The following is a 12850-nucleotide window of genomic DNA, read 5'->3' on the forward strand; positions in this document are numbered from 1 at the left end:
TACTACGTGGTCTGTGCTCAGACTTTAGACTGGACATATAGCTTTAGACCATTATATATGTAACGCACTTTATGCCGACCAACCCTTGTTGCACTTGCACTTTACTATATGTAACGCACTTTATGCCGACCAACCCTTGTTGCACTTGCACTTTAGTTTATGCCCATAAACTATGCACTATCAGCTCTATTTTTTATTATGTTTTTATGTGTTTTGTCAATCATGTGAACAATGTGTTAATAATAAACTATTTGATTCATGATTATAACTTGTGGTTACTTTATTGCTGGACATATAGCGGATCCATCTACTCCTGTTGGTTGTATGTTTATAACATTTATGGGTTGATACGGTTTCATGGGAAATATTTTGTGGTGGTTTCTATCTCACATAAAGTCACTGCTCCTGGCAGCGCAGAGCTTGTCTGGTTGTGAAACCGTAAAGAGTGTTTGTCACATGGTGAAGGGTTAGGACGGCCCGACCGGGCGTATTATAATGGGGTGTGCAGGAGGACGGATTTTATGAAAGGGGCAACCCAGACAGGAGCGACTGCTGTCACCGCCGGCCACGTAATGTCCCTTTAATTGGCAAGTGTGAAGTTTCACAGGACGGAGGGACGGCTGCCGGAGAAGAGGGTCACATGGAAGAAGACTCCATAGAAACCGCCTGGAGAGCGGCGCAGGAGTCCTCGCCCCCGCAGCCTCTGCTTCCCATCTCTTCCTGATCGGTCGCCTCGTCTTCATGGCTTTTCAGCGTCATGCCCAGCACTTCGGAGGTTACGTGATGCAGAGGCCGCACATCGGATACATCTCCGGCGTTCCACTGGACCAGAACACCTGCGACACGTGGGACGACATCTGGAAATTTCAGGCGCACCCGGAGGACGTCCTGATGGTCGCTTATCCAAAAGCAGGTACGGAGAAACTCCATCGCTGGCATACATCCTGCTTTATACTCCAGTCACAACCAAAGCTGCAGCATGCACTGGACTACATACTGGGGTTTACCTACCTTACACAGACCATGCAATAGTTATATCATAACAGGATTGTAAATGCATCTCTGGATGTGACTGGAGTATAAGTGATGTCTCAAACTCTAGTCACAACTAAGGCTCCAGCATGCACTTGACTACATACTGGGATTTACCTTGCAGCTCAATTGTGCAATGGTTTTACAACATCAGAATTATGAACGCAGCTCTGGATGTGACTGGACTTTGTGATATCGCTTATACTCTAGTCACCACCAAAACTGCAGCATGCACTTGACTGTATACTGAGATTTACCTACCTTAAAAACACTGTGCAATGGCTTTATGATAAACAGAATTGTGAACGCAGCTCTGGATGTGAGTAGAGTATAAGTGACGTCTCATACTTTATTCACAACCAAAGCTGCAGCATGCACTTGACAGTATACTGAGATTTACCTACCTTAAAAACACTGCAATGGTTTTACGATAAACAGAATTGTGAACGCAGCTCTGGATGTGAGTAGAGTATAAGTGACGTCTCATACTTTATTCACAACCAAAGCTGCAGCATGCACTTGACTGTATACTGAGATTTACCTACCTTAAAAACACTGTGCAACGGCTTTATGATAAACTGAATTGTGAACGCAGCTCTAGATGTGAGTAGAGTATAAGTGATGTCTCATACTTTATTCACAACCAAAGCTGCAGCATGCACTTGACTGTATACTGAGATTTACCTACCTTAAAAACACTGTGCAATGGTTTTACGATAAACAGAATTGTGAACGCAGCTCTGGATGTGAGTAGAGTATAAGTGATGTCTCATACTTTATTCACAACCAAAGCTGCAGCATGCACTTGACTATATACTGAGATTTACCTACCTTAAAAACACTGTGCAACGGTTTTATGATAAACAGAATTGTGAACGCAGCTCTGGATGTGAGTAGAGTATAAGTGACGTCTCATAATCTATTCACAACCAAAGCTGCAGCATGCACTTGACTATATACTGGGATTTATCTACCTTACACAGACCCAGCATCTCAACATTGCAATGGTTTTACGACAACAGAATTGTGAACGCAGCTCTGGCTGTGACTGGAGTATAAGTGACATCTCTCAGGATACATTTTTTCCCGTTTTTACAGGCATCACATGGATGCAAGAGATTGTGGATATGATCTGCCAGGAGGGCAACGCTGAGAGGTGCCGCCGGGCGCCGACCTACGACAGACATCCGTTTCTGGAAGCTGTAGCTCCAAAACCCGTGCCTTCAGGTGGGACCCGTATTCCTGCACCCTATTATTCCCTGTTATCAACCACTTCATCCTGGGGGAGGCCGTCTATGACCTAGATTACGTAACCGCCGCCATTTTCCTCGTCCATGGAGCTAGCAGTCACCCGGTCACCGAGGCTTCACTGGACTGCACAGCCCCTGCTCTGCCACGCCTCTCCGGACTGATCCATCTCTGTATGGGGGGGAGATGAACGTTATAACGTCTTCTCTTTCAGGCCTGCAGTTGGCAGAAAACATGGAGCCGCCGCGCATCTTAAAAACCCACCTACCCATCCAGCTGCTGCCGCCATCTTTCTGGGAACGGGACTGCAAGGTAAGTCAAAGGTACAACGAGGGGCTGAGTAGCCACCCCCATCATCAGGTCGTTTTGGGCTGATCCAAATTATATCTCCTCCCCCTCCCTGTACAGGTGATATACGTGGCCAGGAACGCCAAGGACAGCATGGTGTCCTATTATCACTTCCAGAGGATGAACAGAGGCCTCCCGGACCCCGGCGACTGGGGGACTTACTTCTCCACCTTCCTGGCTGGAGATGGTGAGTCTCAGTCCTCAAGAGAAAAATAAAGGACAACCCCTGGTAATGGAATATTCCTATATGACGTGAGTGGCGCCGCTGATCTCCGCCAGGACATGCTCCTCCTCCAGCTGCAGCACCTGTCACTAGGCACTCGGCCCCAGTAACAGATTTCCTTCTTTTGACATATATTCCCTATAAGATTGAGCCATTCCTCTCTTATTCCTCTTGGAAATGTAGGAATAAACTGAGGTGCTACCATTCCGCTTGTCAAAAGGGCGCTGTCCAATAAGAGTGAACAGAGACACCCCCCGTCTACAAGGGAAATGGTAGTACCCAGTTGTCAATGCAGTCATTCATTTCCAGGAGGAATAACAGAGGAATGGTACAAGGCAGAGTTTTAAATATGTTCCAGTTTTTCTTGGTGAATGCAAGTGTTAATAAAGCAGAGACATCAGGAGAGTGGACGCCTGTGGTGCAGAGTCTCCGCAACAAACCTTAGTTTTTTTAAACTTAAAGGAGAACTCCAGATTTGAAGCTACATAAACTGCTGCAAGGATTGTCACTCCCGATCTGTGGGTATACAAAAGAAGGAAGAGCAGAGTCAGACCACGGCCTCTGTCTCGTGCCCATGGCGGTCCCTAAAACCCACTGCAATGAAACCATAGAATTATTCAGTGATGTCAGCAACGGGGCGGGGCTGTGACAACACACGTTTATATGACGGAGGTCCCCTTTAATCCTGGATTCCCTCTTGTTGCAGTCACCTGGGGGAGCTGGTTTGACCACGTCTTAGGCTGGTGGGAGGCGAAGGATCAGCACCAGGTCCTTTACATCTTCTATGAGGACATGATGGAGGTCAGAGGTGGCACACCGGGGGGGGACAAGTCGCTTCCAGGTGAATCTGACAATTCTCGCTTTTGACAGAACACGAGGCGAGAGATCGAGAAGGTGAGGAGGTTCCTGGGGAAGGGGCTCTCGGAGGAAGTCCTGGAGGATGTCTACCACCACACCACCTTCCAGGCTATGCGAGAGAACCCCATGGCCAACTACAGCTCCATCCCCACCTTCGTCATGGACCATTCCGTGTCCCCCTTTATGAGGAAAGGTAAATGGTCCCATTTCCTGTTAGCCCTGGAGGCGGAGCTGTGACAACTTCCCTGATAAAAGGAAGTGGAAGCACGATGGGAGAAAAATAGAAAATGACAACAACCTTGCCCCCATAACAGTGACCTCCACAGTGCCCCCATAACAGTGACATCCACAGTGCCCCCATAACAGTGACATCCACAGTGCCCCCATAACAGTGACATCCACAGTGCCCCCATAACAGTGACATCCACAGTGCCCCATAACAGTGACATCCACAGTGCCCCCATAACAGTGACCTCGACAGTGCCCCCGTAACAGTGACCTCCACAGTGCCCCCAATACAGTGACATCCACAGTGCCCCCATAACAGTGACATCCACAGATCCCCCATAACAGTGACATCCACAGTGCCCCCATAACAGTGACCTCCACAGTGCCCCCATAACAGTGACATCCACAGTGCCCCATAACAGTGACATCCACAGTGCCCCCAAAACAGTGACCTCAACAGTGCCCCCCGTAACAGTGACCTCCACAGTGCCCCCAATACAGTGACATCCACAGTGCCCCCATAACAGTGACATCCACAGATCCCCCATAACAGTGACATCCACAGTGCCCCCATAACAGTGACCTCCACAGTGCCCCCATAACAGTGACATCCACAGTGCCCCCATAACAGTGACATCCACAGTGCCCCCATAACAGTGACCTCGACAGTGCCCCCGTAACAGTGACCTCCCAGTGCCCCAATACAGTGACATCCACAGTGCCCCATAACAGTGACATCGACAGTGCCCCCAGTAACAGTGACATCCACAGTGCCCCAATACAGTGACCATCCACAGGTGCCCCCCTAACAGTGACATCCACAGCGCCCCCATAACAGTGACATCCACAGTGCCCCCATAACAGTGACATCCACAGTGCCCCCCATAACAGTGACATCCACAGTGGCCCCCATAACAGTGACATCCACAGTGCCCCCATAACAGTGACATCCACAGTGCCCCCATAACAGGGACTCCACAGTGCCCCGATAACAGTGACATCCACAGTGCCCCCATAACAGTGACCTCCACAGTGCCCCCATAACAGTGACATCCACAGTGCCCCCATAACAGTGACATCCACAGTGCCCCTATAACAGATGACATCCACAGTGCCCCCCCCCCCAATAACAGTGACATCCACAGGCCCCCATAACAGGTGACATCCACAGTGCCCCCATAACAGTGACATCCACAGTGCCCCCATAACAGTGACATCACAGTGGCCCCCATAACAGTGACATCCACAGTGCCCCCCATAACAGTGACATCCACAGTGCCCCTAATACAGTGACATCCACAGTGCCCCCATAACAGTGACATCCACAGTGCCCCCATAAAGTGACATCCACAGTGCCCCCATAACAGTGACATCCACAGTGCCCCCATAACAGTGACATCCACAGTGCCCCCATAACAGTGACCTCCACAGTGCCCCCATAACAGTGACATCCACAGTGCCCCTATAACAGTGACATCCACAGCGCCCCCCATAACAGTGACATCCACAGCGCCCCCATAACAGTGACATCCACAGTGCCCCCATAACAGTGACATCCACAGTGCCCCCCATAACAGTGACATCCACAGTGCCCCCATAACAGTGACATCCACAGCGCCCCCATAACAGTGACATCCACAGCGCCCCCATAACAGTGACATCCACAGCGCCCCCATAACAGTGACATCCACAGCGCCCCCATAACAGTGACATCCACAGCGCCCCCATAACAGTGACATCCACAGCGCCCCCATAACAGTGACATCCACAGCGCCCCCATAACAGTGACATCCACAGCGCCCCCATAACAGTGACCTCCACAGGTGCACCCATAACAGTGACATCCACAGTGCCCCTAATACAGTGACATCCACAGTGCCCCATAACAGTGACATCCACAGTGCCGTCCATAACAGTGACATCCACAGTGCCTCCATAACAGTGACATCCACAGTGCCTCCATAACAGTGACATCCACCCAGTGACTCCCATAACAGTGACCTCCACAGTGCCTCATAACAGTGACATCCACAGTGCCCCCATAACAGTGACATCCACAGTGCCTCCATAACAGTGACATCCACAGTGCCCCCATAACAGTGACATCCACAGTGCCTCCATAACAGTGACAATCCACAGATCCCCCATAACAGTGACATCCACAGTGCCTCCTATAACAGTGACAATCCACAGATGCCCCCCATACAGTGACATCCACAGTGCCCCCTATAACAGTGACATCCACAGTGCCCCCCATAACAGTGACCTCCACAGTGCCCCCATAACAGTGACCTCCACAGCGCCCCCATAACAGTGACCTCCACAGTGCCCCCATAACAGTGACATCCACAGCGCCCCCATAACAGTGACATCCACAGCGCCCCTAACAGTGACATCCACAGCGCCCCCATAACAGTGACATCCACAGTGCCCCCATAACAGTGACATCCACAGCCCCATAACAGTGACCTCCACAGTGCCCATAACAGTGACATCCACAGTGCCCCCATAACAGTGACATCCACAGTGCCCCCATAACAGTGACATCCACAGTGCCCCATAACAGTGACATCCACAGTGCCCCATAACAGTGACATCCACAGTGCCCCCATAACAGTGACATCCACAGTGCCCCCATAACAGTGACATCCACAGTGCCCCATAACAGTGACATCCACAGTGCCCCCATAACAGTGACATCCACAGTGCCCCCATAACAGTGACATCCACAGTGCCCCCATAACAGTGACCTCCACAGTGCCCCATAACAGTGACATCACAGTGCCCCCATAACAGTGACATCCACAGTGCCCCCATAACAGTGACATCCACAGTGCCCCATAACAGTGACATCCACAGTGCCCCCATAACAGTGACATCCACAGTGCCCCCATAACAGTGACATCCACAGTGCCCCCATAACAGTGACATCCACAGTGCCCCATAACAGTGACCACCCCAGTGCCCCCATAACAGTGACATCCACAGTGCCCCATAACAGTGACATCCACAGTGCCCCCATAACAGTGACATCCACAGTGCCCCCATAACAGTGACATCCACAGTGCCCCCATAACAGTGACCTCCACAGTGCCCCCATAACAGTGACATCCACAGTGCCCCCATAACAGTGACATCCACAGTGCCCCCATAACAGTGACCTCCACAGCGCCCCCATAACAGTGACATCCACAGTGCCCCCATAACAGTGACATCCACAGTGCCCCCATAACAGTGACATCCACAGTGCCCCCATAACAGTGACATCCACAGTGCCCCCATAACAGTGACCCTCCACAGTGCCCCCATAACAGTGACATCCACAGTGCCCCCATAACAGTGACATCCACAGTGCCCCCATAACAGTGACATCCACAGCACCCCCATAACAGTGACCTCCACAGCGCCCCCATAACAGTGGACATCCACAGCGCCCCATAACAGTGACCTCCACAGCGCCCCCATAACAGTCACATCCACAGCGCCCCCATAACAGTGACATCCACAGTGCACCCATAACAGTGACCTCCACAGTGCCCCCATAACAGTGACATCCACAGTGCATCCATAACAGTGACCTCCACAGTGCCCCCATAACAGTGACATCCACAGTGCCTCCATAACAGTGACATCCACAGTGCCCTCTATAACAGTGACATCCACAGTGCCCCCATAACAGTGTCCTCCACAGCGCCCCCATAACAGTGACATCCACAGTGCCCCCATAACAGTGACATCCACAGTGCCCCCATAACAGTGACATCCACAGTGCCCCCATAACAGTGACATCCACAGCTGCCCCCATAACAGTGACATCCACAGATGCCCCCATAACAGTGACATCCACAGTGCCCCCATAACAGTGACATCCACAGCGCCCCCATAACAGTGACATCCACAGATCCCCCATAACAGTGACATCCACAGCGCCCCCATAACAGTGACATCCACAGTGCCCCCCATAACAGTGACATCCACAGCGCCCCATAACAGTGACATCCACAGTGCCCCCCATAACAGTGACATCCACAGCGCCCCCATAACAGTGACATCCACAGTGCCCCCATAACAGTGACATCCACAGCGCCCCCATAACAGTGACATCCACAGATCCCCCATAACAGTGACATCCACAGCGCCTCCATAACAGTGACCTCCACAGTGCCCCCCATAACAGTGACATCCACAGCGCCCCCATAACAGTGACATCCACAGTGCACCCATAACAGTGACATCCACAGCGCCTCCATAACAGTGACCTCCACAGTGCCCCCCATAACAGTGACATCCACAGTGCCCCCATAACAGTGACATCCACAGTGCATCCATAACAGTGACCTCCACAGTGCCCCCATAACAGTGACCTCCACAGCGCCCCCATAACAGTGAAATCCACAGTGCCCCCATAACAGTGACATCCACAGCGCCCCCATAACAGTGACATCCACAGATCCCCCATAACAGTGACATCCACAGTGCCCCCATAACAGTGACATCCACAGTGCCCCCCATAACAGTGACCTCCACAGTGCCCTCATAACAGTGACATCCACAGTGCCCCCATAACAGTGACCTCCACAGTGCCCCCCATAACAGTGACCTCCACAGTGCCCTCATAACAGTGACATCCACAGTGCCCCCATAACAGTGACATCCACAGTGCCCCCATAACAGTGACATCCACAGTGCCCCCATAACAGTGACATCCACAGATCCCCCATAACAGTGACATCCACAGCGCCCCCATAACAGTGACATCCACAGTGCCTCCATAACAGTGACATCCACAGTGCCCCCATAACTGTGACATCCACAGTGCCCCCATAACGTGACTCCACAGTGCCCCCATAACAGTGACCTCCACAGTGCCCCCATAACAGTGACATCCACAGCGCCCCCATAACAGTGACATCCACAGTGCCCCCATAACAGTGACATCCACAGTGCCCCGATAACAGTGACATCCACAGTGCCCCCATAACAGTGACATCCACAGCGCCCCCATAACAGTGACATCCACAGATCCCCCATAACAGTGACATCCACAGCGCCCCCATAACAGTGACATCCACAGTGCCCCCCATAACAGTGACATCCACAGCGCCCCATAACAGTGACATCCACAGTGCCCCCCATAACAGTGACATCCACAGCGCCCCCATAACAGTGACATCCACAGTGCCCCCATAACAGTGACATCCACAGCGCCCCCATAACAGTGACATCCACAGATCCCCCATAACAGTGACATCCACAGCGCCTCCATAACAGTGACCTCCACAGTGCCCCCCATAACAGTGACATCCACAGCGCCCCCATAACAGTGACATCCACAGTGCACCCATAACAGTGACATCCACAGCGCCTCCATAACAGTGACCTCCACAGTGCCCCCCATAACAGTGACATCCACAGTGCCCCCATAACAGTGACATCCACAGTGCATCCATAACAGTGACCTCCACAGTGCCCCCATAACAGTGACCTCCACAGCGCCCCCATAACAGTGAAATCCACAGTGCCCCCATAACAGTGACATCCACAGCGCCCCCATAACAGTGACATCCACAGATCCCCCATAACAGTGACATCCACAGTGCCCCCATAACAGTGACATCCACAGTGCCCCCCATAACAGTGACCTCCACAGTGCCCTCATAACAGTGACATCCACAGTGCCCCCATAACAGTGACCTCCACAGTGCCCCCCATAACAGTGACCTCCACAGTGCCCTCATAACAGTGACATCCACAGTGCCCCCATAACAGTGACATCCACAGTGCCCCCATAACAGTGACATCCACAGTGCCCCCATAACAGTGACATCCACAGATCCCCCATAACAGTGACATCCACAGCGCCCCCATAACAGTGACATCCACAGTGCCTCCATAACAGTGACATCCACAGTGCCCCCATAACGGTGACATCCACAGTGCCCCCATAACAGTGACCTCCACAGTGCCCCCATAACAGTGACATCCACAGCGCCCCCATAACAGTGACATCCACAGTGCCCCCATAACAGTGACATCCACAGTGCCCCGATAACAGTGACATCCACAGTGCCCCCATAACAGTGACATCCACAGTGCCCCCATAACAGTGACATCCACAGTGCCCCGATAACAGTGACATCCACAGTGCCCCCATAACAGTGACATCCACAGCGCCCCCATAACAGTGACATCCACAGTGCCCCCATAACAGTGACATCCACAGATTCCCCATAACAGTGACATCCACAGCGCCCCCATAACAGTGACATCCACAGTGCCCCCATAACAGTGACATCCACAGATCCCCCATAACAGTGACATCCACAGTGCCTCCATAACAGTGACATCCACAGTGCCCCCATAACGGTGACATCCACAGTGCCCCCATAACAGTGACCTCCACAGCGCCACCATAACAGTGACATCCACAGCGCCACCATAACAGTGACATCCACAGCGCCCCCCATAACAGTGACATCCACAGCACCCCCATAACGGTGACATCCACAGCGCCCCCATAACAGTGACATCCACAGCGCCCCCATAACAGTGACATCCACAGCACCCCCATAACGGTGACATCCACAGCGCCCCCATAACAGTGACATCCACAGCGCCCCCATAACAGTGACATCCACAGTGCCCCCATAACAGTGACATCCACAGTGCCCCCATAACAGTGACCTCCACAGCGCCCCCATAACAGTGAAATCCACAGTGCCCCCATAACAGTGACATCCACAGCGCCCCCATAACAGTGACATCCACAGATCCCCCATAACAGTGACATCCACAGTGCCCCCATAACAGTGACATCCACAGTGCCCCCCATAACAGTGACCTTCACAGTGCCCCCATAACAGTTACATCCACAGTGCCCCCATAACAGTGACCTCCACAGTGCCCCCCCATAACAGTGACCTCCACAGTGCCCTCATAACAGTGACATCCACAGTGCCCCCATAACAGTGACATCCACAGTGCCCCCATAACAGTGACATCCACAGTGCCCCCATAACAGTGACATCCACAGATCCCCCATAACAGTGACATCCACAGCGCCCCCATAACAGTGACATCCACAGTGCCTCCATAACAGTGACATCCACAGTGCCCCCATAACGGTGACATCCACAGTGCCCCCATAACAGTGACCTCCACAGTGCCCCCATAACAGTGACATCCACAGCGCCCCCATAACAGTGACATCCACAGTGCCCCCATAACAGTGACATCCACAGTGCCCCGATAACAGTGACATCCACAGTGCCCCCATAACAGTGACATCCACAGTGCCCCCATAACAGTGACATCCACAGTGCCCCGATAACAGTGACATCCACAGTGCCCCCATAACAGTGACATCCACAGCGCCCCCATAACAGTGACATCCACAGTGCCCCCATAACAGTGACATCCACAGTGCCCCGATAACAGTGACATCCACAGTGCCCCCATAACAGTGACATCCACAGTGCCCCCATAACAGTGACATCCACAGTGCCCTCATAACAGTGACATCCACAGTGCCCCCATAACAGTGACATCCACAGTGCCCCCATAACAGTGACCTCCACAGTGCCCCCCATAACAGTGACCTCCACAGTGCCCCCATAACAGTGACATCCACAGTGCCCCCATAACAGTGACATCCACAGTGCCCCCATAACAGTGACATCCACAGTGCCCCCATAACAGTGACATCCACAGTGCCCCCCATAACAGTGACCTCCACAGTGCCCCCATAACAGTGACATCCACAGCGCCCCCATAACAGTGACATCCACAGTGCCCCCATAACAGTGACATCCACAGATCCCCCCATAACAGTGACATCCACAGTGCCTCCATAACAGTGACATCCACAGTGCCCCCATAACGGTGACATCCACAGCGCCCCCATAACAGTGACCTCCACAGCGCCACCATAACAGTGACATCCACAGCGCCACCATAACAGTGACATCCACAGCGCCCCCCATAACAGTGACATCCACAGCACCCCCATAACGGTGACATCCACAGCGCCCCCATAACAGTGACATCCACAGCGCCCCCATAACAGTGACATCCACAGCGCCCCCATAACAGTGACATCCACAGTGCCCCCATAACAGTGACATCCACAGTGCCCCCCATAACAGTGACATCCACAGCGCCCCATAACAGTGACATCCACAGTGCCCCCATAACGGTGACCTCCACAGTGACCTTAATGTCTATTCATTCAAAATCCTTATTTGTACTGCTTCCAATGACAAGCTGTTATGTCCTCTAGTCACCTCCAGAGCTGCATTCACAATTCTGTTACTAGAGCCCGCAGCATTGTGGGGGTTCTGCTGTTGGGCCATGGATAGAGAAGAACCTCTGTTTCCAGGAGAACCAGCAGAATGTTGACAGCAGCTCTGGCTGTGACTGGAGAACATGAGCCGGTTACTCAGTGATGTGAGGGTCTTACGCCGGCTACTCTTCCTCCAGGCGTGGTGGGAGACTGGAGGAACCATTTCACGGTGGCACAAGATGAAATTTTTGAGAAGGAATATTGGAGAAGAATGGAGGGGACCGACCTGACCTTCCGCACGCAGCTCTGAGGCTTAGCGCCCCCTGCTGACGGACATTCACATACCCCGCTGCCCACAGGCACCGCCGGACACTATAACCTCTATTAACCCTTTGGGTGGGGGGGGGGGGGGGGGGGGGGGGTTATACAGCAGCAGTGTGCAGCCGGGGCTCTCTGGCTGCTGTGGAACTACATGCATTACAGGGAAGCTGCAGACTGTTATGGCATGCTGGGACTTCTAGTTCCACGACAGCTGGAGAGACGCAGATCAATGATGCACCTGAATATACTGTACGCACCGCCCTGACTGATCCGTCTGTAAGATGATGCATCAATAAATGTATCCAATCTCA

The 12850-nt window shown here is 52.4% G+C and overlaps 1 protein-coding gene across 1 annotated transcript; it reads left to right on the forward strand.

Annotated features, from left to right (window-relative positions):
* Positions 1-418: 418 nt before the first annotated feature.
* LOC122945740 (sulfotransferase 1C1-like) lies at positions 419-12850 on the forward strand. Its single transcript, XM_044304909.1, has 7 exons — positions 419-913; positions 2131-2259; positions 2495-2592; positions 2689-2815; positions 3558-3652; positions 3722-3902; positions 12416-12850. Exons 1-7 carry the CDS (start codon positions 742-744, stop codon positions 12526-12528), a joined length of 915 nt encoding a protein of 304 aa, XP_044160844.1. The 5' UTR covers positions 419-741; the 3' UTR covers positions 12529-12850.

This window comes from Bufo gargarizans, chromosome 8, assembly GCF_014858855.1.
Source record: "Bufo gargarizans isolate SCDJY-AF-19 chromosome 8, ASM1485885v1, whole genome shotgun sequence".
In the NCBI taxonomy this organism is placed as follows: Eukaryota; Metazoa; Chordata; class Amphibia; order Anura; family Bufonidae; genus Bufo; species Bufo gargarizans.

What these genes read in the sequence shown, in the direction of transcription:
- LOC122945740 (XM_044304909.1), top strand. Translation starts at nt 742, where the DNA reads ATGGCTTTTCAGCGTCATGCCCAGCACTTCGGAGGTTACGTGATGCAG. An exon ending in GGTCGCTTATCCAAAAGCAG is followed by an intron (nt 914 to 2,130) that starts GTACGGAGAAAC and finishes CCGTTTTTACAG; the next exon opens with GCATCACATGGATGCAAGAG. An exon ending in CACCTTCCTGGCTGGAGATG is followed by an intron (nt 2,816 to 3,557) that starts GTGAGTCTCAGT and finishes CTCTTGTTGCAG; the next exon opens with TCACCTGGGGGAGCTGGTTT.